Source organism: Hevea brasiliensis, chromosome 3 (assembly GCF_030052815.1).
Source record: "Hevea brasiliensis isolate MT/VB/25A 57/8 chromosome 3, ASM3005281v1, whole genome shotgun sequence".
NCBI classification, from domain to species: domain Eukaryota; kingdom Viridiplantae; phylum Streptophyta; class Magnoliopsida; order Malpighiales; family Euphorbiaceae; genus Hevea; species Hevea brasiliensis.
In genome coordinates this window covers 2253594-2281411 of record NC_079495.1, presented here as the reverse complement: position 1 = coordinate 2281411, position 27818 = coordinate 2253594, and the positions used below count along the sequence as shown (strand labels likewise).

At 31.0% G+C, this 27818-nt stretch overlaps 3 protein-coding genes across 4 annotated transcripts; 2 read left to right on the top strand and 1 right to left on the bottom strand.

Annotated features, from left to right (window-relative positions):
• Positions 1-912: 912 nt before the first annotated feature.
• LOC110647998 (protein RGF1 INDUCIBLE TRANSCRIPTION FACTOR 1-like) lies at positions 913-2664 on the bottom strand. The gene is made up of 4 exons (XM_021802070.2): positions 2442-2664; positions 2155-2334; positions 1792-2007; positions 913-1430 (listed from the first exon to the last, which is right to left on the bottom strand). Exons 1-4 carry the CDS (start codon positions 2442-2444, stop codon positions 1197-1199), a joined length of 633 nt encoding a protein of 210 aa, XP_021657762.2. The 5' UTR covers positions 2445-2664; the 3' UTR covers positions 913-1196.
• Positions 2665-14953: 12289 nt separating this feature from the next.
• Positions 14954-18371, top strand: LOC110647634 (serine carboxypeptidase-like 51). The gene is made up of 13 exons (XM_021801567.2): positions 14954-15260; positions 15358-15452; positions 15538-15645; positions 15730-15970; positions 16087-16130; positions 16221-16288; positions 16373-16478; positions 16659-16858; positions 17340-17409; positions 17506-17556; positions 17847-17899; positions 17992-18127; positions 18218-18371. The coding sequence occupies exons 1-13, from the start codon at positions 15134-15136 to the stop codon at positions 18287-18289; spliced, it is 1371 nt and encodes a 456-aa protein (XP_021657259.2). The 5' UTR covers positions 14954-15133; the 3' UTR covers positions 18290-18371.
• Positions 18372-18922: 551 nt separating this feature from the next.
• Positions 18923-27102, top strand: LOC110647983 (vacuolar protein-sorting-associated protein 37 homolog 1). 2 transcript variants are annotated; one of them, XM_021802059.2, is made up of 7 exons: positions 18923-19164; positions 24567-24810; positions 25352-25439; positions 26292-26331; positions 26449-26495; positions 26591-26711; positions 26818-27102. In XM_021802059.2, exons 2-7 carry the CDS (start codon positions 24584-24586, stop codon positions 26976-26978), a joined length of 684 nt encoding a protein of 227 aa, XP_021657751.2. In that variant the 5' UTR covers positions 18923-19164; positions 24567-24583; the 3' UTR covers positions 26979-27102. The 2 variants fall into 2 exon arrangements, with proteins under 2 accessions (XP_021657751.2, XP_021657745.2); XM_021802053.2 differs by having other exon boundaries at positions 18927-19164; positions 24598-24810.
• Positions 27103-27818: the final 716 nt, after the last annotated feature.

The following is a 27818-nucleotide window of genomic DNA, read 5'->3' as shown; positions in this document are numbered from 1 at the left end:
AGTTATGACTCTGAATGTTCTTTCATATCTCAATTTCTAATTATATAAATATTTTTTTATACAATGACCAAAATTCAATAATATATCAATATATCTAAGTTGATTTGATTTAGTAAATGAAAACATATTTCTTACTTAGCAAACTCGGATTCAAATCTCTACTCTCTCATTTCTCTAATAAAAAATATATGCCAATACAAATACAAACATTATTTATTATTATTATTATTATTAGTAGTATTTTGTGTCATAATGATTAAAAAAATGACAAATATTTCATCGCTAATGATAAACTTTAGTTTCGCCCCAATCATTCAGCGACGAAATAGTGAATTTAGTGGCAAAAAAATACATGTTGTGGGTGATAAAAAAAAATTTTAATAAGAAAAAAAAAAGAATTAAAAATATATATATATTCAGGATCGTAAAGTTACAAATTAAAAATTTAATAAGAAAAAAAAAAGAATTACAAGAAGATAGTTTTTTGTAAATTAAATATAAGTATTGTATAAAAAGTAAGGTGGTGACACACGGAAGATCCAGGCCAATGAGATTGAGAATAAGCCTGATATCAAAGTAGCCATCATTCCACATCGACTCTACCTAATTGTTTGGCTCCTTGGGTTAAGGTGCCACCGATGAGAACCATATTCATTTTTGTCATTTTCATGGGAAAATTTTTTACACAACAATGGGAAAAGGACAGAAAAGAAGGAACAAAGTGAGCAATCCCACTACCTCTTTCAATTTTGGCATAGAAAGTTGATTTTGCTTGATTGCCTTTGCCTTTGCCTTTGATACATACATCAAATGTATTAATAAACAAATGAAAAAATGTTGTTTCTTTATGTAAAATGCCCATGTGGTTAGTGGCCCCATGAAAACTATAAAAAGGACCCCGCAATCGCTTGCTTTTAATTTATTAATGACATGCACACATTGCAACTATATCAATAACAAAGTGTATGCATTATTGCAACTTCACAAGAGAGAATTTTTTCTTGCATGGGACCCAAAACCCAAAAGGGTAATTTACTAACCCCTCTTGGATTTTTGGACACTCCAACCAAAGGGTACCCTACACTTTCTTTAGTTAAGGTCAATTGACCCCATGGGAAGGAATCGTAGGGAGTAATTTGTGCAACAAATGATGGGGTGATGGAATATACTATAGGTGTTTTTAATTAATTGATTAATTAAGACCTAAAAGGAGCTCTATGAGGAATGCCTTTTCTTCTTCTTGCACTAGCAGTGGGAGGTGGAGGAGGCGTAGGCGGGTAAATGTCTTGTTGTGGTCCTTCACGCAATTCTTCATGATCCTCTCTTGATTTGACCATTCTTGATGATATCCCTTCTCTTCTTTCCATTAATTCCTCATTCTTAGTCTCTAAGGTAAAGCTTGCATCTCCATTTCTCTTTATTTCTACAAGCTATATATATATATATATATATATATATATATATATATATATATATATATATATATAAGTTGTTAAAGAAAAATTTATACATATCAAAAGAATTATAATAACCCCTTCTAAAAGAAACCTCTCATCTTTCCCAAAAATGACCTAAAACAAAACATTATTGAAATGTGAACATGATGATGGTAACAATAGTGGATGCCAATTAATGGATGTTGTTATGATGGTGATATATACTATGTGAAATGTTGGTCATTGCAGAAGCCAAGATGAGCAAATTGTGATCATATGATGAATGATGAATGATGATCAAGAAGGTACATATCAATGTGAGTGATTAGTGGTCATTTAATGATTAATTCCATACCTTGCATCCCAATGAACAAAAACGAAATGGGTCCAAAAGGCTTCTCCCGCAAATTTCACAAATGTGAGGAACTCCTTTCCCAGATTTTGGCTGTGGCCTCTCATTGAGAAACAATACTCTGGCACTGTTTATCACATAGGTTTGAACTCCACTTATGTCCAGTACCTTTTGAATCTCTGCAACCCTCACTACATCATGATATGAAGATCTCCTTATCTATACCAATCAAAAAACCCAAAAAGAAAGAAAGAAAGAGAAAGAGGAAGAAGAACCCATTACTGCTAAAACACAAATGCATACACAACCTCATGAGTGCCTATGTAAAAAGAAATGGAAAACGTGAATAATAATTAAAAGACCCACCTGGATTACTTGATGATCTTTGTGTCTTGAAGAACGGCAATAGAAGCAAAATGCATCACCTTTACAATCTAAGCAATACATATTGCATTCACTTCTTGCTGCATCTCTATGTGTACGGCAGATGGAGAAGAAAGCTGTGCTTAGTAATGACTCTAGCCATGGTGGAACCAACAATGGGTCCTATTAAGAGCAAACCCAGAAAATGGATTCAAGAAGAAAGAAAGAAACAAACTACCCTACCTGCTCACATTAAGAGAAAGAGAGTAAATGATCAAATAGATTATTACCATTTTCAGAGCAGATATATGTGCAAGAATTGCTTTCTTGAAATAATGTGATTAATAATTCTTTAAACAGGTGACGAATTCTTGCAGATGGCAATGGAGAATGGAGAAGAAGGAGAAGACTTGAGATAAAAAATGAGAGAGAGAGAGAGAGAGAGAGAGAGAGAGAGAGAGGTCTAAACGACCTGCAACTTAGAAATCAACAACAAAACAACGCCTAGAGTGAGGGACAAGGCGCATAAACAAATGAGGTAATACCTTGGGAATTTAACGGCTAAGATTGATGGTGGTGGCTCCAGAATTTGAAGATCCGTTGGATGATTAGACAGGGATGGGTGGGTTTGGCGCTTACGCTAATTCGGATCATCCTTGCGTCTCTTACGTAAGCACAAAGGTCGGCCACTTGGCTACGCATGGACATTGACTTAGCTGTTCAGCCCAAAGATCCTCCTTCTATCTTCCTGCCACGTGCTTCGCTGATACGTGCCATCATCCCTATGGTTCATTTGGTATTGGACCCCTTATCCTCGTTGTAGCTGTTGCTGCTGAGGTACATATGTTGTTGTGAAATGAAAATTGAGAATTTTTTTTATTGATTTTATTCTTTTATAAATCCTTTACTTCTTTAATATAAATAATACAATTTTTTTTTATCAAATTTAAGAAATAAAATAAACATTGGGGGCAAGAATCTATGAAATAATAAATTAGATAAAATTCAGATTATTTATCTCATATGTGCATATATTTTTAAATTAAATATGGTTTTTTTTAAATATAAAATATTATAATCATGCATTTTGGCTAAAAAATATTAATTATGAAAAAATTTTGTCTACATCCAACTTATCATAAATTTAAAATATAAATATATGAAACCTATATATTTAAAATGTGGATTTCATCACACATCTTGTTCTTGGATTAATAATGTATTAGGTCTAAAATAAAAAAAATTCATCCATTTATAGGGTAATTATCACATGTAATTACTTAACTTTATAAAAATGTTTTCATAAAAATTATTAAATTTTAATTTTTTTTTCATAAAACTCACTGAATTTCAATTTGATTTCATAAAAAATAATGCAAATAGAAATTAAAGTTTAATAAATTTTATGAAAAAATTAATTAGTGATTGTTGATAGAGAAGATAGTTTTACGAAAAAAAATAAAATTTAATAACTCTTTATAAAAATACTCATAAAATTAAATAATCACATGTAATATTTATCCCCATTTACACATGAAGTCTAATAATTTAAAAAAAAAAAGAAAAAGAAATGTGGATAATTCTAATTAGTGTGAATAGCTTGTTTAATAATGAAAGGAATCATTCTTTAAGAAAGAATCTTTCAATTATTTATTAGCATAAAGATGTCATCTTTACTTTAAATTAATTATAAATATTTTCCTTATAAATGTTAATATTACATGTATCTTTCCATGCATGATAAAGGTTAAGTGTTGACGAAATTTTATTTTAATTTATTGATAATTAGTGAAAATTATGAGTTATTAAAATTGATGATTAATAATATTTTGATAAATAAAAGTGGAATAAATATTCTATTAAAATAATATCTCAAAAATAGAATAAATATTCAATTAAAATAATATCTCAATAATAGATTTACTCCTTAAATTAAAAAAAAAAAAACATATAGCAAAAAATAAGAAAGAAAGGAACTTGTATTGAATAATTGCAAATTAATTTGGTCTTGTATTAAATAATTGCAAATTAATTTGGTTAAGTGCAAAATATATTTTATTATAATATTAAAACTACATTGATGACGTTTAAATTAGTCACAGGCATGCTTAGGCAGCATGTCATGTCGAAGAAGGGAATTAAACAAAAGACCAAGTAATTAAGTGATTAATTTAATATTTTTTCATGCATTAACAATAATTAATTGCTAATTAATTAAAAAAAAGGCATGCTGTCTAGCTCTTTGAGTTAATATAATCATGCAGTGTTGCCGGCGTCATATATTAACACCTTACCAAATATTATAATTTTATATAAGAATAAATTTAATAATTATTAAATTAAATATTTATGTTATGACCCAAATTATGGGCTGGACCGGCACAGATTTGGGTCAATATAAGGCCCCAAAGCCTAGCTAAACTCTAACCCATCAGTGAGCTCAATTTCAAGAAATCAACCGGACATAATCCGACCATAAGATGGACTATCCAACGGGAAGTTATTAACTCACTTGACCTGCAATCTCAATAAATATACATTTGGGGAGCTCAGCTCACCTAGCAATCATCCATAATTCAAAATAAAATTGATGGGAGCTCAGCTCTCTCATCCATCTTAAGTATCCAACCACACAATTGCACTTACATAAAGTTTATAGATTATAATCCCAAATTGATAAATATTACAGTCCAAAACTAAATGATGTGTTTTTACACATGCGGAGATCTATAATTTTTATATTTGATTGTACAAAACATAAAAATAATAGCAAGTAGACCTGTGAAAAATGAAAGCAAGTTAATCACAAGGAAAAAGTTCTCCTGTAACCTGAAAAAATAGTGAACAGAAGTGAGTATTTGACTCATAGAGTAAATATTTATTTTACATACAATTTTTATAACTATGTAATTTTAATGCATCCTTAGAAATGAAATGCATCATTTTCATACAAATCATACAAATCATATTAAGTCACATTAAAGATAATATGGAGCACTCATGCACCCGTGTCAAATCTATACTCACACATACATATATGGGGAGTTGATTCCCCTACCCAACTCTCTTAATCCAAGGCCTGCCAGCGAGATCAACTACAGCCAGACTTTCGCTTAATAATCCATATGTGGGAGTCAATGAGATCAACTCAAATACGTATTCAACTCGACTTCCTAAAAAATGATCGGGCCTCAAACGAGACTAGCTCAAGCCGATTTGCCTGTCCTATCCATATCCATCATACCACACTACACACACACAAACACACAGCTCCAGATTATCAAAACACAGCAACTAAAGCAGCATTCATCAAATACAAATGCAATATGGGGCATGCCATATATATATATATATATATATATATATATATATATAAGTAATGCATGAGTATGCTAGAAGTATAATAATATTGAAATTGTAAATAAAATAAATATTTACTCACTGAGAGGATGTATATATATATATAGTCATCCTCTCAGTGAGTAGATATTTATTATATATATATATATATATAAGTAATGCATGAGTATGCTAGAAGTATAATAATATTGAAATTGTAAATAAAATAAATATCTACTCGCTGAGAGGATGATTCGACTATAGCTAGTCAATTGGATAGAAGAAGATTGGTCGGCACCGTTTACCTATATATATACATTGACCTCTATCAATTAACTGACAGAATTAACCAATTAATTTAATCTATAAAAGCAAGAATAAATCCTAAGGTATTGCAAAATTTCAACAGAATTTCCCTTATAAGTAGACCTAACCCCTTGTATGAAAATTCAATAAAACGCAACACACAGAATCTCAAGCCCACAATAGCAATAACATACGGCCCCTTCTGGGCCCGCTAAACCAGACAATATTCAAGTGACTACACAAAATAATTATTTAAACATTCAGGGTGTTATAATTTATATTAAAATAGTAATGAATGTAATTTATTAAAAGAGGGACGAACTGACCTCTATTTTTATTGAAAAAAAAATCTTTATATAAATATATTTATTTAATTAAATTAATATCTTAAATTTAATTATTGAGTTTTTTTAATAAAAATTAAAATAAAATTATGAGTAAATAGTATTTTTTAACTAGATATTTAAGTATTATTCTTAATAGTTTATAGGATAGACCTCCTTGAATCCAATTTTAGGGCATTAATATTATATTTTTAATTTTTTTAGTATTTTGTTTTTTTATATATTGTTAAAAAAATTTATATAATTAATTAATTAATGTGTGTTGTGTAAATTTAAATGTAAATATTTAATTTAATAATTATTAAATTCATTTTTATATAAAATCAAATTTATAATAATTAAAATCATAAATTAATATAATAATATTCTTTAGTAATGATATAACCATGCATATTCCCACCATTGATATAGTTAATAATTAAATATTATTTTATAATATAAAAATCAGGAATTTAAATTTTAAAATTAATAAAATAATTAATTCAATTGATAAAAATAAAAATCTCATTCCCCATTAATTAGAATTAAACTTTATTAATCCATACTTCATGATTAGTTTACAATTTTTAAATGTATAAATTGATGTGAAGGAATATATTTTAAGATTGTATAAAAAATATATTTACTTTTAGTATGCATAAATTAATATGAAAATATTTTTAATTATGAATATAAAAGATTAAAGAGAAAACTATACACTATATGAGATATTAACTCAAAAGCAATTTCCACATCCTATTTTAAATAGACCTAATTGAATTGCTTCTCCTTGTGAATGACTATTAACTAGCCAATTTAATCTGAATCAAAACTCAATATTTTTTTATAAAATAAAAATTAAAAAAATTTAAAATCAAAATTGATATTAGAGAACCCTATGATTCAATCCCACTTCCCTTAAATCATTAAATTAAAACAATTAATTCTAGCTGAAATCAATTTGAATTGAGCTAATAAGCAGTCTATCAAATATGATCCTTTTGATATATAAATAAATATAATCTCAAAGAATATGAAAGGTTTATTAAAAATAGGGCTACTTATATTAATAAGTTTTAATTTAATGATATTGAGAAATTTTAAAACATTTTATGACTTACGTGAATTATTTTATAAAATAAATTCTTATCAGTTCAATATGTTTCTTTAGTTGAATTCGAAACTCCCGAAACTATGCACAGCACTACTTAGAATATCGAGAAAGTGCAATTTTCTCATGAAAAGGTGATTTAAAGGTTATTTTAAGGGCATGAGAAAGTGCAGTTTTCCCATGAAGAAAAACCAGAAAAAGGTGGGTATGATGAATCATCATTAAGGTTTTCTCATGGAATAGCATGTCAACTTTTTAAGAACCTGTCAAGAATATAATGCCTTTCTTGATATTAATTCTTGGTTGGATGGCAAAGCCTGGATTTGCCATTTTATATTCTTTTTCCAAGCAAAGATTAATTATCCAATAACCAGGGTTTTCCTCTATTTGGGTTTCTTCTGCTGCATCTTTCATTTCTTTATGATGCTTTAATTTCTGTGAATATTCTCCTAGTAGTGGAAGCTTCAATATGAAATTTCTGTGAATATTCTCCTAGTAGGGTAAGGTACTATTATAGAAAACTTCGATTCATATAAAAATGAGTTTAATAATTATTAGATTAAATATTTATATTTATATTTATTTATTATATATAATTTAATTAATTTTATATAAATCTCGAATAATTTAATAATTATTAGACTCGTTCTCATATGAAATTGAATTTATGTTAGATACGCTTAAAGGAAAATATGCAGATAATATAGTTAATAAATTAATAATTGCATATATTAATTGGAGTCGATTTTAACATTGTTAAATTTTAAATGGTAAAATATTTAATTTAGCTTTTATATATATTGAGAAGTTTAATTTAATTTATTTTTAATTTTTTGTCTAAATAAGTTTAAAATTTTCAATTTAAACTTAATTTAATACAAAAATTAAAATTTATGAGCTAAATTTCTTAATTTAATCCCAAAAATAAAGAAACCCAATTTCTTGATTTTTGAGATAAATTAAACTTAAATTGAAAATTTTGAGCTAAATTAGATAAAAAATTAAAAATAAATTAAATTAAACTTTCTCAATAAATACAGAATTGTAATTAAATTTTAAGTCATTATTAGATTTGAGTTTTAATTATAGTTAATTATATTTTAAAAAAAATTTGAGAATACACTATCCTAATTAATCTGTTTGAATTTTTTTTTAAATTCAACTTAGTTTCAATAAAATAATTTAATTTAAATAATTTTTATAATAAATTTGCATGTTTAAAATAAATTTTAAAATAATATAATGAAAAATAATTATTAAAATTCAAAATATTAATAGCATGTCTACTCCTTTAAAAGCTTATAATTTTATAATATTGTTTAATCGATAAAACCATGCATTAAAATTTTTATATATATCATAATGTGGAAAAATACGTATTTTAGAATTATTTACAGTTAAATTACTTTAAAAATATTCATGAAATACAACAATAATTAAATTTAATTTTAAATTAATTAAAATTAATATATAAATTATTATTATTATTATTATTATTTTTATAATCCAACTCTGTTAAAGAACGCCGAATGAGTCCATTAATTGCGGCCGCGATCCGCATCACATGTGGGAGATGGAAATGAGGGGGAAGCTTTATAAAGGGTTAGTTGGGTTTCTAATTACTCTTTTGCCCCTTAATCTAATGTCTGTTTAACCACCACGGATATGCTAGAGTCACATGACATTGACATTATTGGTGCAAGTACCATTCCCTTCCTGTGCCATGTGGTTAACCTAGGAATCATGGCATGTACCAAAATATTTAGGAATTATGGGATAAAATAGTACTTACAATTTCAAGTTTTATTATTTTTTTTTAAATATTCAACTAATGTGAATAAACAGTTTTAATTTTACGAAAATAGTTTGTGTAGTTTTTATTTTTAAAAAAATAATATATTTCCTTTTTTATTGGTGAGAATTCAATTAAAAAAGAAAACACTCTAAAAATAAGAATTTTTATAAAATATTTTAGATATATTTATAAATAATATTTTTATAATTTTTATTTATATTAATTTTAAATTTTTATTAATATTTATTAAAATAATTAGCTTTATTAGTTTTCTTTGTTTTTATCCAAGGAATGATTAAAAGACCTTGTTGGTGATGAAACAATTGAGAAAAATAAAAATTGAATGTTAAAGTGAGCTTTTCAGGCAGTAGATTCTTTAATCAGATTTGGAAATGTATTTTTTTAAAAATTTAAATTGGAATAGAAAATCAAATAGAAAAGTGGGCCAAATAATTTGAGAATAAAAATTAATATTATCTCATATTGAATCGCGAGGTATTTAAGTTATATATAAGATTTGAATAAACTTTCTCAATTTTAATTAGTTTTTGAGATGAAATTAAGTTCGATTTATTTTTTTTTACTTAATATTAAAATCTGCTCTGCTTCAATATTGGACCATTTGTAAATGTGTTTACTTATAAATTTTATGCTCTAGATGTTTAAGTCTGAATATTAGAGTGTATGTTGCTTTAATAATTGATGAGGGGCTTTTCAGATATTAAAACATTTAGTTGCTTTAGCACTATAATATGATTAATACAATGAAATAAAATGGAATGGAAATGAGTTGAAATAGTTAAAAAAAAAAAAACTACCAATAATACTGTTAAATAATAATAATAATAATAAGTTTGGGAGAAATTATGGTGGTAGATCAAAGAAAAAGATCTTCAAGAAATGAAGTCCTTTTGCATGATGATTAATCCTAAACTACATTTTTCCAAGGCCATTGAGCCCTGCATCATTGTGTCTATTTGTGAAAGAAAAGGGCATTCAGTCCTATTAAAAGGCACATGTCACTTCCTTAAAACAGGGCAATCAAAATGCCTTTTTAGCTAATACTTTTATTAGCCCCATTAATATTCTACTTTCTTTTTTTTTTTTTCTTTTCTAGTGGGAGTACACTTATGGAGGCAAAAAGAGGTTCACAAATTCTGCATAAGATAAATAGGAGCTTTAGCATTTGGTTGTTAATTCAATGATTAAATGTCACATTGAAAGAGAATAAAATCAAACTTTTCTTAATTTGTGAAAATTTTATTTTTAAAAAATAATTACTTTGTGATGCTATAGTGAGTCTTTTTGACCAGTTTATAGATTTTGACATAAATAAATGAAAGAGGTCAGTAGTCTATTAGCTAGCCATTTCGATATTCAAGTTAATGAATTGCTTGAGGAACTGAGAGAACAATAGTTAAATGTCATAGAGAATTATGCAGGGTAAGCATACCCGACTTGTAGTATTATTTTGATACTTATAAACTTAATTATTATTTTTCACTGTAATCTTCAATACATAGATTTCATTTCACCAAACTTAATAATGTCTTGGTGGTGTACTAATATTAATTTTTTTTACTAGGGGGAGTACACATATGGAGGCAAAAAGAGGTTCACAAATTCTGCATAAGATAAATAGGAGCTTTAGCATTTGGTTGTTCATTCAATGATTAAATGTTACATTGAAAGAGAATAAAATCAAACTTTTCTTAATGTGTGAAAATTTTATTTTTAAAAAATAAATTACTTTGTGATGTTATTGTAAATCTTTTTGATAAGTGAATGAACGATGTCAATAATTCATTGACTAATCATTTTAATGTTCAAGTTAATGAATTACTTGAGAGATTGAGAGACCAATAATTGAATGTTGTAGAGAATTATGTAGAGTAAGTGTATCTGACTTGTAGTATTATTTTGATACTTATAGACTTAAGACTTCGTTAATCATCAGAGATAATTCCCAAAATCTCAAATCCCCGGTTGTGATCCTAGAATGTTTAGAAAACTTGACTATTATCAGCTATAGTTTCTTATTGATTAGTTGCCCCAATGATCCAGGATGTTGAGATAAATCAGGATAATGCTCATATGGTCATTACTCAAGAACAGGAGTTGGACATCCAGGCTATCTATGCTCATATTAAAACTTAATTATTATTTTTCACTGTAATCTTCAATACATAGATTTCATTTCACCAAACTTAATAATGTCTTGGTGGTGTACTAAAACTCTTGTAAACATCTCACATGGTTATGAATCTCAAAGCTCCCCAGTCCCCAAACATGCTTAACTGTCCACAATTAAGCCAATGCCAAAAACTTATAGCATTACAAAAATGAATTGTCATCCCATTGTTAATTAGGTTTTCAATTAATTGAAAAAGAGCTAGAGAGTCCCAAGAGAGGGTACCTAGCAATATATATAATAAAAATTAATATGGTATATATTCAATAGCAATCCAAATCAAAGTAGGCCCTTAACTCATAATTTTGATCAAGTATGATTAGTAATTAGCTATGAAAAATGAATATCATATGTTGGAATCTTAATGAGAAATAATTTGTAGAGTGGTTAAGATGCTTGCATCAATAGCTAGGCTACCTTATCTAGGTAGCCAAGGTCAACTTTTGCCTTGCCCAACTAACCTACATCAAGGGCTGCTAATTGATATTATTATTTAGGACATATAAGAGATTTTATTATTTTAATTAAACAAATAAAAATAGAAAATAGAAAATTGAATGGTTGAATTGAGTAATGAAGGTGAACATAAACTAATCAAATAATTAATAATGATGATAGTGACAACAAAAAAGGAGGGAGAAATGTTTGAAATTCACACAAAGTGGGAGAAAATTATGTAGATCAAATTTGAATTAAATTTCACACTACTTTTGGTCTCTCCTATATTTTCTAAGTATTAATTGACATATTATAATAAAATTCTTAGAAAAAAAAATAAGACATTGAATAATTAATTAGTGCTTTTAATGCACTAAACTAGATTATAATATATTTTATGAATAATAAATTTATATTTATGTGAATGAATGTGTAAATAATATTCATCTCGTCTATTTTTATTTGTCGTTTAAGATTTTTATACGGTTGACATAAAAAAAGTAATTAAATCACTTAAATTATAATAAAATATTTTTTAATTTAATTAAATTATTCTTTATCTCACCTAATTAAAAACATAAGAAGAGAATTTTAGATGAGTTTTAAAAAATTATATAAATAATTATTATATTTAATAAAAATAAAGGTAAATTTAAAAGAAAAATAATTAATACTTTTAATTATTTTTAAATAATAAATAATTATAAATAAAATAACTTTTAAAAATGACAAATAAAAATGAATAATAACAGTACATAAAGAGAACATTTAATTAGGTGAGAGCAGTTTTCGGTTTAAACCGAAAAACTGAACCGAACCGATTAATTCAGTTCAATCGATTCGGTTCGGTTTATAATTTTGATAATTTCAGTTAATCAGTTCGGTTCGGTTATTTTCATAAAAAAATAAAAAAAAACTGAACCGGACAGAAATTATTAATATATATAGGAAATAAAAAAAAATTGAATCAAATTGAATAGAACCGAATCGAACCGAACCCAAATCAAAGAAAACCGAACCGAACCTTAAGATTTTTGAGTTTTGATTTCTAATTTTTTTGTTTTTATGTTTTTATTATTTAGATTTAATGTTAAAAATATGAAATTTTATAAATTTCGGTTTGATCGGTTTAAAATCGAATCGAACCGATATTTATCTGTTCGATTCGGTTCGATTTTCTCTTATCAATCGGTTCGGTTCGATTTTTAAATTTTTAATTTTCAATTTTCGGTTTTGTCGATTCGGTTCGGTTCGGTTTGAAACCGAACCGACCGTTTGCACACCCCTACATTTAACGATCTCTCCAAGATTAACACTTGAATATGAGCCTATTGGGCTTCTGGCTTCGTCTCTTGAAGATTGGATACAAAAATAGGCTCTTGATTTTAAGTCTTCGTGGGCACAATTCAAGCATTCTTCTCACATAAACGATATGGGCCCAAATTGAATTAAGAAATTTTAAATTAGGTTATCTACATAAACATAATATATAGTAAATATAATGCATTTGGCAATTTTTTTTTTGAAAAAGTAAAATTTGCCACACTAACTAATGTGGGATATTTATTACGAGATTAATAAGAATAATTATCATCTTTATAATTTTTAATCTCTTATTAATATTGTTTGGATACTTATAGAGATTAGATTAACTTTTCACCCTATTAATATTTATGTCTTTTTAAGAAATTAAATGTTAATCTTAGAGCCTAAGGTAACATTTAACTTTTAATTTTTTAACTTTCTACTAAACACACTCTAATCCCCTTTAATGTTATTAGATTGTTCTAATAAATCTTTTAGAGGGAAACAATTAAGGGGATTAATAATTTATTTATTTTTATATTTTTTTTATCATATATTTATTTATGTAATATTTTATTCATAAAACATACACATAAAATTACTAAGCATACACATAAAATTACTAAGTAATTATATTTAATTAATTAAATATACATTATATTATATTATTTAAATATAAATACAATCAAATAAATATTTAATAATTTATTAATAACTTTTTATAATTTCAATCCAAACACAACTAACAAGGCCTTAAAAGACATAAGAAAACAAAATGTCTGTCCGCAAACCCAAGACAAAAGAAGAGACAGAGTTTTAGCAACTCAGGCAGCAGCTCTATTTGCTGATCTGTTTACATTATTAAAGGAACAATAAACAAAACAAGAGAGTATTTGCCAATGATCATATATATATATATATATATATATATATATATATATATATATATATATATATATATATATATATATATATATATTAAATTCTTGCAGATGATTTTGAGATATTTGTTTTAGGCAAAGACAGAGAGGTGAAGATTCTTATGCTATATATTAATTATGAGTTGTAGCCATTCCACTTCCACTTCCCTATTATACATCCCGCTGTCTATTGCTTCCAGCTACTGAAATCCTGATAATACTCCATGACTTAGCCATCAAGGGAACTCAAGAAAATTATGGAGCTAGGGTCAACTTATTTCTGCCATTGGACCCTTACTTCTGGTTTAAATACATCAACCCAATTCATACATATATTGAGCCTATAGTCCAATACATTATTCATGCAATATAAAGGATTCTCTTTTATTTAAACATGGTTCAATCAACTACATTATAGTTGGTATGCTGCATAGCGACAGATAGTTCTCTCCCATTTAACAATTCAAGAAGGTGAATACTTTTAAAAGAGATAAATAGAGATGTTTAACTCTCCCCCTTTTAACAATTCAAGAAGGTGAATACTCTTTTAAAAGAGTAGATAAAGAGGTGTAAACTTGAAATCTCTCAACTTCCTATATTTTTAAAGTGGAGGAAGATCAACCAGATTATCTCCTCATTAATTTTTTCCCGAGTTTGAAGTGCATGCTCTACTACTTAATTTTCAAATGAAGAGGTAAATAAGTTGAATAATAATAATAATAATAATAATAATAATAATAATAATAGTAGGTAGAATTTAATTCCAAGTTTCATTATAGAACCATAATGCATATAATCACTTGACAAATAAGCAATCCAGAACCAATATTTAAAAAAAAAAAAATCACGAGCCGTTTTTTATGATTGCCGTCTATGATTGCATTGTTGATTTTGATATTGCGTCAAGGAGACCTTACTGATAATAAAGACTAATGATGACCATTTTAATTCACAGTTTCTTTATATATATATATATATATATATATATATATATATATATCTTTGCTTCGGCTTCCATTTCTTTCTCATTGTTCCAGCCAATTTGACCAACATAAACAAACAAAATTCATAGTGTCATATTACTATGAATTTCCATAAAATAAGCTTCCTAGGAATTGCCTTCTGCATGTTTGTTTTCTTGTTCAAATATAGTCAAAAGGGGAGGGAGGTGATGATTCTTATGTGATTGTCTCAAGTCTATGTCATATATAAACCTCCACCAAGAGTCTTCATTTTGTCACAAAACTATTTACCATGGAGAAACACTTCCTTCTTTCGATTTCCCTTGTATTTTCTTTTACTTTGTTTCATTTATCTCTGGCCTCCATTGGGGTAACCTTTGATGGGTCTGAATGTTGGGGCTATGTCGAAGTTCGACCTAGTATGTTCATACTTACTAATTATTATTTTTTTTTAGTAACAAAGTCCTCCAAAAACTTATTTTTGTCCTTTACATTTTTTTACTATGTACAATGTAGAGGCACACCTGTTTTGGTGGCTTTATAAAAGCCCTTATAGAGTGGAAGATCCATCAAAACCATGGCCAACAGTTCTATGGCTCCAAGGAGGCCCAGTGAGTGAGAATTTATAAAAATATATGCTTTATTATGAAAATCCCATAGAGTATTATGTGATTCTAATGTTGATATTGGATTCAGGGTGGCTCTGGTGTTGCATTTGGAAATTTCCTAGAGATAGGACCACTTGACAGCAATTTGAAGCCTAGGAATTCTACATGGCTTCACAAAGCAGATCTCTTATTTGTGGTACATTTTAAAATCTGGGTTTTTCTTTTTTCATTCCTCTGATTTTATTTTTCTAAGTTTCTGCAATTTTTCTTGGGATTTTAGGATAGTCCAGTGGCTTCAGGGTTTAGTTATGTAGAAGACCAGACCTTGGTGGTCAGGACTGATGAAGAAGCAGCAACTGATTTAACTACCTTATTGAAGGAGCTCTTCAATGGAAATGGGACCCTCCAGAAGAGTCCTTTGTATATATTTGCAGAGTCCTATGGAGGAAAATTTGCTGTCACTCTTGGAATTTCTGCTTTTAAAGCCATTGAAGCAGGGGAATTAAAGCTTCAACTGGGAGGTAATTTCTTTCCATGCCTAGGATTCTTAACCAAGAACCTAATCACACTGAACTATAGTAAATGTAAAAGGGTAATAAGCCCTAAAAGAAATAGTTCTCAATTCATTTTGTTTCAGGAGTTGCTCTGGGAGATAGCTGGATTTCTCCTGAAGATTTTGTGGTATGTAAATTTTACAATTCACAAGCTTTCTCTTCCACATTTCCGCTTCTCTTGCCACCGATGATATTAGACCTGTGAACTGAAATGCAGTTTTCATGGGGACCTTTACTTAAAGACTTATCAAGAATGAGCAGCAATGGCTTAAACATCTCAAACAGGTTTGAAAAATCATCTCTTGATGTGTAAAATGAAACATCTTTAGTAATTCAACAAAAATTGTTAACCCTGTTTGCAAAATGCAGTTTGGCTTTAAAGATTCAACAGCAGCTAGCCGAAGGCGAATATGAAAATGCTACATCAACGTGGAGTGAACTTGAGAATGCTATTCTAGCCTACAGTAACAATGTGGTATGTTTTTCTTACCAACAACAATCTTCAGAAATTTGATGTCCAAATAATTTGGAGACAAATGTTATGGGTTAATTACAATTGAATTTTTCCAAGTTTCTCTTCCTTTCTTTCTTTTCCGTCGATCCAAACAAGAGAACTTGGTTAATTACTGGGTTAACAAAGAATGTTATATTGTAGGACTTCTATAACTTCATGCTTGATTTTGATAATGACCCGGTGGTGGGGATCTCCAAACAAAGATCAAAAGGACATTCAAGAGATAGGTACTCGAGATATCTTGAGGCAAGGTATTATCGATCACCTCGTGCTAGGAACCTTTATGGTTTGATGAATGGGCCTATCAGAAAGAAGCTGAAGATTATTCCAAAGAATGTCACGTAAGATCAAATTCTTAGTTTATATATATATAATGATTTTTTTTGAATGGCTAAACATATAACTTTTAGTTGATAAGTCCAGTCCGACTATTAATTTTTATTATGACCTATCTAATTCTTATACTTTCATTTTGTCAGAATTTTTTATTTAAATTCAAATTAAAACGGTAAAATAATTTCAGTTTGATTTGATTTTTGTATTAATAATTCTTTTTTAATTCTGATTCGATTCAGTTTGATTTTTCAATTCGATTTGATTCCCTAGAAATTATGCACAGCCCTAATCCTTATATATGTGTAGTCATGCGATGCATTGACCTACAGAAAAAAAAAAAAAATCATATGTTTAACAAGTCAAAATAAAGATTGGCAGTGCCACCAAGTTTTCAGTAATTGAAAACATAAGTGTATTCAGCTTTTGGAAACGTAGTTAATTTGCGTGCTTAATCTAATGATGATATTCATTGATCTGCTATCATAGTTGGGGAGGACAAAGTGGCTTGGTTTTTCAGGCTTTACTTGGTGACTTCATGAAGCCTAGAATCCAAGAGGTATTGAAATGTATTATCATGATAGCTTAATAAGTTTATAATATAATTACAAGCATATTATCATGAGAATTTAACATATTCATTGTTTTTCTTCAGGTTGATGAGCTCTTAGCCAAAGGTATAAGGGTGATCATATACAATGGCCAGGTAATTAAGATTTGTGCCTTCATTAAGGATCTACCTAAAATAATGATAGTGTGTATGCATGTGAGATTGAGATTAATAATTTAGTAATTATTGTTGTTATATATATATTATAATGACCCATTTAGGAGACATTACTGACTCTAAGAAACAGGTCAGTTTAAAGTTGTTGGTGCCTACAGCAATCTTAAGACCATAAACTTTGGCCTGACAAGGGTCCATTGATCTATTTGAAGCTTACATACATATTTCATCAGTTAACGTAGTTAATATGGCTTAAATCAATATTGCAGCTTGATCTCATATGTTCAACCAAAGGAGCAGAAGCATGGCTTAATAAACTCAAGTACAGATAGCCAACATTCAGTAATATTTTTACTTTACAGTAATGGGTTTCTATAATCAAATATTAGTGGTTTGATTCATTCTACATTTCAGATGGGATGGCTTGAAAAATTTTCTGAGTGTGGATCCTACTCCTTTGTATTGCAAAGGTGATAACACAACCACCAAAGGGTTCACAAGCTCATACAAGAACTTGTCTTTCTATTGGATTCTGGGGGCTGGCCACTTTGTAAGCACCCAAATTAGGATTTTTGGGTTGATTTTTGATTTTTTTTTAAATATGTGTTAATATTTGCATTAATTTATGAATTTTATGCAGGTTCCAGTTGAGCAGCCCTGCATTTCTCTGCAGATGGTGGGGAATGTTACCCAATCGCCTAATAATTCTTAGAATTTAGTTTGTATAATTATGGAATTTAATTTATGAATTCAAATTTAATATATTTCATGTAAAATAATTCATTTGAAATTTTATATTTATAATTTTATGAAATTGATTAAATATAAGTCAAATTATATAATTTATAAAAAAAAATTTATAAATTCCACATTTATTCAATTCAAAACACAAAATGGGCTAATAATATTAATTTGATCTAATGGCAAGAGAATCCATGACCCTTTGATCTTATTATTTGCCATGAATTTCCTATAAAGCACGCTTTTAAGGTTTCGTTTGGAATAAATTATTTATAAAAATAATAATTTAATTAAATTTTTATATAATTATATTTAATTTTTATTTTTTTAAAATAAATTTATTTTTAAATTAAAATTAAAATTTTGAATTTCAAATATAAAATTAAAAAAATAACTAAATTGAATCTTATAAAATATATTTAATACCTCTAAGTTGAGCTTACTATTTATATAATTTACCTTTAAATTACAATCATATCATATAATAAAATATATTGGGCTAACACAACGGAGAAACGAGCCAATGAATTTCGAAGGGCCACCTAAAACGACATTGCCAAAACGCAGCGCAGCTGCTTGGTTTTTTCCTTCCAAAGCATACGCATGCATACGCTTCTTCTTTACCCATTAAACGACGCCACAAGCACCGCATAGAAGTCGTCAAGACTCGGGGAAGCCATATGTTCTCTCAGCAGGAAGTATAAAGAGCACAGAGAGATCCTCTCGTTTCCTTACTTTTGTTTGCTTTGAACAAAGCCTTTTTATCAATTCTACGGTTCCGATTTCTTGTTTCAATTGCTTAATCGGACCGATGAAGGACTCCTTTCAAGCTATGTTCAAGTTCTGGTATTCGTTTTCTGTTCTTCTTGTGCTTTAAATTTGGGAGTTTTTTTATATATTGGTTTTGTTATTTCAGTTAACTAGGTATTGGTTCGGGTTGATGAGATTCTGTTTTTATTAACAATTTATATGCTGAATTGAGATTTTTTCAATGATTTGGATTCATCGATGATGGTGATGCACTTGCAATTTGGGTATTGTGGATTGTTTCGGTTGGCTTTTTTTTTTGATGAATTTTATGGTCAAATTTGATTGCAGAACTAAACAAGTATTGAAAGTCTTGATCAAGGTATTATTGTGTGATTTTAACATTACATACTCTTGATTTTCCCTTACTAACATGGTGGAAAATGGTTTGTGCTTAATTGTATTGTCATTTTTCTCTCATACGGAAAGCTTAATATATACCCTTTATGTTATATCCTCTATTTTGAAAATGTGTTTAACCTGCTATTGCATACTTTCAATAATTTTGGTTTTGTTTGTCTTTTATCTTGATTACTTGTATAACCTGTTATGTTCAAATGATATATCATGTCTAATAAACAATTGTGTTGAGGTTGAAACATAATTCTAGTGTCCACACTCATTACAGTTGCCTATTCTTTTTGTAGAAAGAGATGATTCTCATTGATTTCAATTAATCTGTACATGGGTATATATATACAATTGATTCCTATAATTGTGTTCTACTAATTAGGAAAAAATCATAAATAAGAAATCCTAAATAGGAATACAGAATACAGAATATACAGAGAAATAATATAGTGATTGACTTTCCATAACACTCCCCCTCAAGTTGGAGCATAGATGTTAATCATGCCCAACTTGTTACAAATGTAGTCAATCCTAGCTCCATTCAGAGCTTTTGTGAAAATATCTCCTAACTGCTCTCCAGTTTTGATGTGTCCTGTTGAGATGATCTGTTGTTGAATCTTTTTACGAATAAAGTGACAATCAATGTCAATATGTTTGGTCCGCTCATGAAACACCGGATTAGAAGCAATATGAAGAGCAGCTTGATTATCACACCACAATTTCGCAGGCAGAGAGGTCTTAAAACCGGTCTCATCTAGTAATTGAAGTATCCACATTACCTCACATACTGATTGTGCCATGGCTCTGTATTCGGATTCAGCACTAGATCGAGAAACTACACTCTGCTTCTTGCTTCTCCAAGACACCAAATTTCCTCCAATAAAAACGCAATATCCAGTAGTTGACCTCCTGTCAACCTTAGATCCAGCCCAGTCGGCATCTGAAAAACATTCAACATTCAAATGCCCATGATTGCCATATAGCAAACCTCTTCCTGGAGCGCCCTTCAGATAACACAAGATTTGTTCCAAGGCTTTCCAATGAGCAACAGTTGGGGAAGACATAAACTGACTTACCACACTAACGGCATAAGCAATGTCAGGACGAGTGACTGTAAGGTAGTTCAATTTTCCTACCAATCTCCTGTATCTCTCTGGATCTTCAAACAACTCACTATCCCCTGCTAACAGTTGTAAAGTTGGAGTCATTGGTGCGCTACAAGGCTTAGCACCTAATTTTCCTGTCTCTGTCAATATATCGAGGACCTATTTTCTTTGATACAAGAAAATATCCTTCTTACTTCTTATAACTTCTATACCCAAGAAATACTTTACCAATCCCAAGTCTTTGGTCCAATCGAGTTTGGAGGAAGGTTTTAAGAGATGAAATACCTGCAGAGTCACTCCCAGTGATGACAATGTCATCCACATAGACTACCAAGAGAATTATGCCAGCCTCAGATTGCCTATAAAATACTGAGTGATCACACTTACTCTTTTGCATACCAAATTCTGCATCGCTTCACCGAATCTCCCAAACCATGCCCTAGGACTTTGTTTCAAGCCATAAAGAGACTTCCAAGCCTACAAACTTTACCCAACTCCCCGAGCAACAAACCTGTGGTTGCTCCATATACACCTCCTCGAAGATCACCATGAAGGAAAGTATTCTTGATATCCAATTGATGCAGGGGCCAATCATATGTAGCTGCTAAAGAGATAAACAAGTGAATAGAAGTAAGTTTAGCTACAGGAGAAAAAGTATCAGAGTAATCAACCCCATATGTCTGAGCATATTCTTTTGCTACAAGGCATGCTTTTAACCTAGCCACGTAACCATCGAGATTTACTCATCAGAATACCCATTTGCATCCAATAGCTTTCTTACCAGTGGGCAAAGGCAATAGTTCCCATGTACCATTAGCATCTAAAGCCTCCATTTCCTCTTTCATAGCATCACACCAGCCAGGATGAGACAGTGCCTCATTAACAGTATTAGGGATAGGAACAGAGTCTAAAGAAGTAACAAAACACCGAGAGCAAGAAGACAATTGATTATAAGAAACAAAAGAAGAGATAGGGTAAGTACATGAACGTTTACCTTTACGAAGAGCAATGGGTAAGTCTAGATCAGAATCATGATCGATGAGGTGCAGGATCGCCCAACGAAGTAGCGGTGGAGGATCTCGAGTCGAATCTCCAATCTCCTGGAATAAACATGAACAACGGGAGGTCGAGTAGGTCTAGAGACAGAAGAAACAGGTTGTGGGAGAGGACTAGACATTGGTTGGACAGTATATATTAAGAGATCATCCTCCTCCCCCTGACTCTCATACACAGATGATGGAGGAAAAAATGGAGTGGACTCAAAAAATGTGACATCTGCAGAAACAAGATAACGATTAAGAGTAGGAGAGAAACAACGATACCCTTTTTGGAGCCGGGAGTACCCAAGGAAGACACATTTGAGAGATTTTGGATCCAATTTAGTAACCTGTGGACGAATATCACGCACAAAACAGGTACAACAAAAATACGGGTTCAATAGGGAATAAGGATTTTGTAGGAAACAAAGTAGTATAAGGAATATCCCCATTAAGGATGTAAGACGGCATACGATTGATCAAAAACATGCCAGAAAACCGCATCAGCCCAAAAGTGTTTAGGTACTTTCATCCGAAAAGAAGAGCACGAGTTACCTCAAGAAGATGACGATTTTTCTTTCGCCACGCCATTTTGGGATGGGGTATCCGCATACGGAAGATCGATGAAGAATGCCATTTTGTGTCATATAAGACTGAAATTGTGCTGAAAAATATTCTTTGGCATTATCACTTCTTAATATGCGCACAGAAATATTAAATTGAGTTTTGATTTCATTACAAAAGGCACAAAAGATAGAAAATAACTCGTAACGATTCTTCATTAAATATAACCAGTAACACGAGAGTAATCATCAACAAAAGTAACAAAATAACGAAATCCGCTTTAGATGTAATAGAACAAGGACCCCAAACATCGAATGAACTAACTCAAAAGGGATGAAGCCCGCTTATTGACTCTAGATACGTAAGGCAAACGATGATGTTTTGCAAACCGACACGACTCACATTCTAGTCTTGATAAATATCAAATTGAGGACACGGCTTCTTCATGGTAGACAAAGAAGGATGACCCAATCTACAATGAGCTTCAAGAGGTGTTAAGGTATGGAGCAAACAAGCGACGCGGTACATGATTTCCTGAATGTAGAGACCACTGACTCGCGTCCTCTACCAATAATCGCTTCACGTAAGATCCTGAAACAAACACTGGTCAGGAAAAAAGGAAACAGAACAATTTAAGGTACGAGTAAGTTTACTAACAGAAATTAGATTAAAAGAGAATTTTGGTAGACACAAAACAGAAGACAAAGAAATTGACGAAGTCGGGTTCGCAGCCTGCAACCCATGACACAAGAAGTAGAACCATCGCCAAAGTAATGTGAGAGAGTGAGATTAGACTGCTGATAGAAGACTAGAATTACCTGTCATGTGATCTGTCGCACCAGAATCAATAACCCATTTGGATGAAGAAGACACAAGGCATGTAGTGGATTTACCTGACTCAGCGATCGCAGTGACAGGGGAACTGGTAGGCTTTAGAGATGCCTGATACTGGGAAAATTGTGCAAAATCCTCTGCAGATACTAAAATAGTTTTCTCAGAGGAAGATATCAGAGAATTCTCACGCCATATTTGCCATCTGTGATCGCTGATTTTTCCTCTGAAGTTGCGGACAATTATATTTTGTATGGCCAGGCTCATGGCAATAATAACAAATGACTCCTCTTGAGTCCTGATTAGAACTAGCCTCTCCATTACGCTGATTACTTCTGTTGCCTGTAATTCCTCCTCTACTTCCTCTTCTATTACCCTGTTGTCCATTTGGATTACGGCTAATAAGAGCACTACTGGCAGGCTGTGAAGATTGAGTACTCTCTGTACGAAGGACCCGTGTGAACGTTTCATGCAAAGAGGAAATCTCAGAACTGGAGAGGATCTGAGATTTAGCAGTCTCATACTCTGAAGGAAGGCCTGCAAGAAAACTCATAATAGCCAGTTGCTCTTGTTGGGCCTGCTGAACTTTTACATCAGGACTAAAAGGCAACAATACATTAAGTTCCTCATATACCCGTTTAAAATCCATAAAATAAGCCGTGAGAGACTTATCCTCTTTCTCAGCACGGTAGAATGCCTTACAAACATCATAAATACGGGAGATATTTCCTTTACCAGAATACAGAAAATCTAAGTAATCCATCAATTCCTTAATAAATTCACAGTGATTAATTAAACTAATTACCTCACTATGAATCGAGTTCCGAAGCTGCAAAAACAACCGAGCATCCTCCCTTAGCCAAGTTTGTCGTGTATCATCAGTGGGTGGATCTTGAGTAAGGTGATCATCCTTATCAATGCTACGCAAATAGACCCTAACAGTCTTACTCCACTCCAGGTAATTCGAACCATTAAGTTTGTGTTCCGTGATCTTAGTCATCACCGGAATCACATCAGAAATAACATTCTTATTGTCTGCCATTTGTTGAGACAAAGAAAACTAACCGAAACGCTAATCCAAAGTGCTTATAGCAGCAAAATAACCCAAAATCACAAATCAAGCAAATACCGAAATAGGATCTGAGAGCCAAACCTCAGAAGTCCTTTAATGGTATACTGGATCAGGTAACAGCACACAGTGGTGGAATGATGGGGTTGAAACGGCCGGTCGGCGGCCAAGGTCTCTCCTGAGCTGGGTAATGAGAACAAATAGTCACCCTAGATTGATGACCTGCTCTGATACCATGTAGAAAGAGATGATTCTCATTGATTTCAATTAATCTGTACATGGGTATATATATACAATTGATTCCTATAATTGTGTTCTACTAATTAGGAAAAAATCATAAATAAGAAATCCTAAATAGGAATACAGAATACAGAATATACAGAGAAATAATATAGTGATTGACTTTCCATAACACTTTTCTTGTTATTTCATTCTTCTTTTTTTTCTTTTAATTTTTTTCTTTTATGTGGGTTTTATGTTTAGGCACTTATGTTTCAACTATGTCCGACTGTAGGGGTTCTCAGGAGCAGCAAGCTCAGCCACATCCACAAGATGCTCCTTCACAATCTTGGTACCCTCCATCTGTAGCGAGCTCCCCTAATTCCTCTCGCCCTGTAACACCAAGTAGTAGCTACGGTTTGCAACGACCTACAGATCGACCACAGTCTCCTTCACATGTGTCACCTTCTGAAGCAGCTGGAGTTATTGCCCTTTTGAAGGATAAAAGGTGGGTTGCCTGATGCACAGTATGCATATTGTTGTTGTATTGATTGTTTCTTGCAATGTTGTTTTCGAGTTTTGTGGGCTATATGAGATTTGTTTCACTCTTAGATTTGCTGGCAGTTTCATTATTATCCACACTTAATATTTTCTAGTGACTCAGAAAGGGTAATATTTTGGGCATGCTACACTTAATTCTTCCAATATGTTTTTTGGTGCGAAGATTTACAACATGCATGGAAATTGATATGAAAGAAGCTGGAAGCGGTGTGTCTAGAGATCCGCATTATATCCATGATGTAGTTTTGACCTTAGTGAAGTTGACGATTTCATACATGGACCTAAGGAGAGATGCAATTGAGGCATGTTTGTTAACAGATCATTAATTTTGTAACTATCGCTTGGATTAGGTCATAGATTCAAATCCTATCTTTTAGAATTAGAATTTTTTTTTTTGTAGCTTCTGTGAGAAGGGGAAAAAAATCTAGGCATTGTGATTATTCCTAGATAGCTTGTTTTATCTCTGTTTTCTTTTTATATATTTCTAGTGTTGATGAGCTTCGGAGGCTGTTGTCAGACAAGGATGCATACCATCAATTTTTACTTTCACTTGATCAGGTTAAAATTCAAAATAATGTAAGTTGCAATCTTTCCGCCTTTGCCTGTTGCCTTTACAAACCAAGAAATATTGTTGGTCACATGTTCTTATTTTTTGCGGATTTAGTTTAAGGACTTTTCTCTATACAATTGTCTATTTGCAACTAAAGAATGCATGTGTTGTATCGGAGTTGGTTTCTGCTGATGTTGTAGGATCAGAATGGTCTAAGGTTCCCTTGCCATGAAACAGGAGTTGTGCAATCCTGATTTTTCCATGAGTCAATCAAAGATTATGTGTCTTCTTGTCTCTTGAACATAAATGAAAGTATTGGAAACTAGCAAGGACTGGGAACCGTAAATACTAAGTAGTGAATGTTTGCATGCTTTGTTTTCTTGAGGCTGAATAGACTTTAATAAGTAAAGATTGGATTGAAATTGCTAAATGCAGGGTAAATATTTCCTGACCTTACTTTTTTCTATGAGACTCGCATTCTCATTGGTAAAAGTTCTCAGAAGTCTGTAGAAAGAGGAAAAATCATCATTTTGAAATTCCTTCTGCTAAATATATTTTGGCATGCGCATTGTCCAAATGTGGCACGCCCATTGCCCAAATGTGGCACATACAAACTGTACTCCTGCCTGTATGCTTACACGTATGCACTCATAAGAAATCTTTTGGCTTCTCTGTGTGATCGTTTTTGCAACTGCACTTCTTTGAACAGTTTAATTGTGAATTACACATCATACCATGGAATATGGAAAATTTCCTTTTCAATTTTAATTGCACTAGGCGAGAGCAGAAAATTATTTGAAAAAATGCATTTCTTGTTGCCTTCATTATGAAACTTAGTGTTGCTAATTTGTGATCACTACAATCACTTCTTTTATCAGATAAGGGATGAACTTCGCAAAGAAACTCTACAGCTGGCTAGTAAGTTGTTATATATATATATATATATATATAGGCATTTTCCCTTCTGATGTTCAAATTATTTTGAACTATTAGTGGAGAGAAAAAAGATGTTGAACTTTTATTTATGATGAATAGGGGAGAATTTGGACAAGGAGCCACAAATAATGGAGCTAAGGAACCAGGTGAGATCCTGATGCCATGTCTCATTTTCTCTTTTGTTCGGCTATGCTGTACACAGAATTTAAAACTGAATTTCTCCTTTTCTTTTTGTCCACAGTGCAGAATAATACGGACTACTGAGTTGGCTGCTGCCCATGAGAAATTAAATGAACTGGACAAACAGAAAGAAGAGATTTTGAGGTCCTGCTCCCTTGTATCCCTTCTCCAAAGGCTTCAAGGTAAATACTAAAAGTTATCCATCTCCAAAGTTCAGGCTTATGGTAAGATGATATAGGAAAATACCATTTTGAAGTATGATCAAAATGTTGTGTTTCTCAATTGCAGAAGGAATGAATAAGACAGAAGAGGAATCTGAAACCCTACACAGACAACTTCTTGACAGGGAGATAGAACTAGCAGCTTTTATTCAGAAATACAAAAAACTCCGCACAACCTACCACAGACGAGCACTTATCCATCTTGCAGCAAAAACATCAGCTGGCTGACCAAGAATTTGAATGGAATTCGTGAAATGCTTAGAAAAGATGTTGCTTGCTTGTGTATTTAATATTCTTGGAAGACAATGCACTTTTGACAATGTTTATATATCATATGATCATATTTGTGTCATAGTTCAATTGTCTATTCTATTTTCTCTTTGTTTACTTTCAAATGGAGCTTTAAAGGAAACCACAGGAAAATTGATAAAAACAACACTCTATAGTGTGTTTCAGGCTTCATAGATTAAAACCCCTTACTTGGGAGACAACTAAGAGCTGTAATTAGGAACCTGATCCTAAAAGACAACATAATAAACTGTGAGAAACTAGATAGCTAAGGGCTTAGCTTATCATATATATTGCTCATCTGCATTTTTAAAGCTTCAGTGTAAGCAACCCATTTGGTTTGATCCCCACTGCATTTATTTGTCTATGCTTTCTTCAAGGCAAACTGCCAATTAGACACTTGTTATCTCTTGGTTGAGTTCAACCCACTCTGCTTCACATCCATTTTTAGAGAGGATCCTATAGTGTCTTCAGCTGGGTCTGCATGAGGATTAGTGCTATGGTTCAGGGGTTTGCCCTTCCCAGGTAAGTTCTCGAATTGACCTTCTTCCATGGAATGCCATTTTCTTTGCCCAACAATATTTATAATATGAGTTTCTGACCTGACTAAATGAAAACCAGATACTATCATAGTATATTGATGACAGCAAGCCTAATATTTACAGGTTGAAGCATTGATAGAAATTTAAAGTGCTGTTAAGAGCATATATAAGACGATCAATCTTCCATTTATTAGCTTAATGAATTGAACTAGCATTTTGATAACTTCAGATACATGAA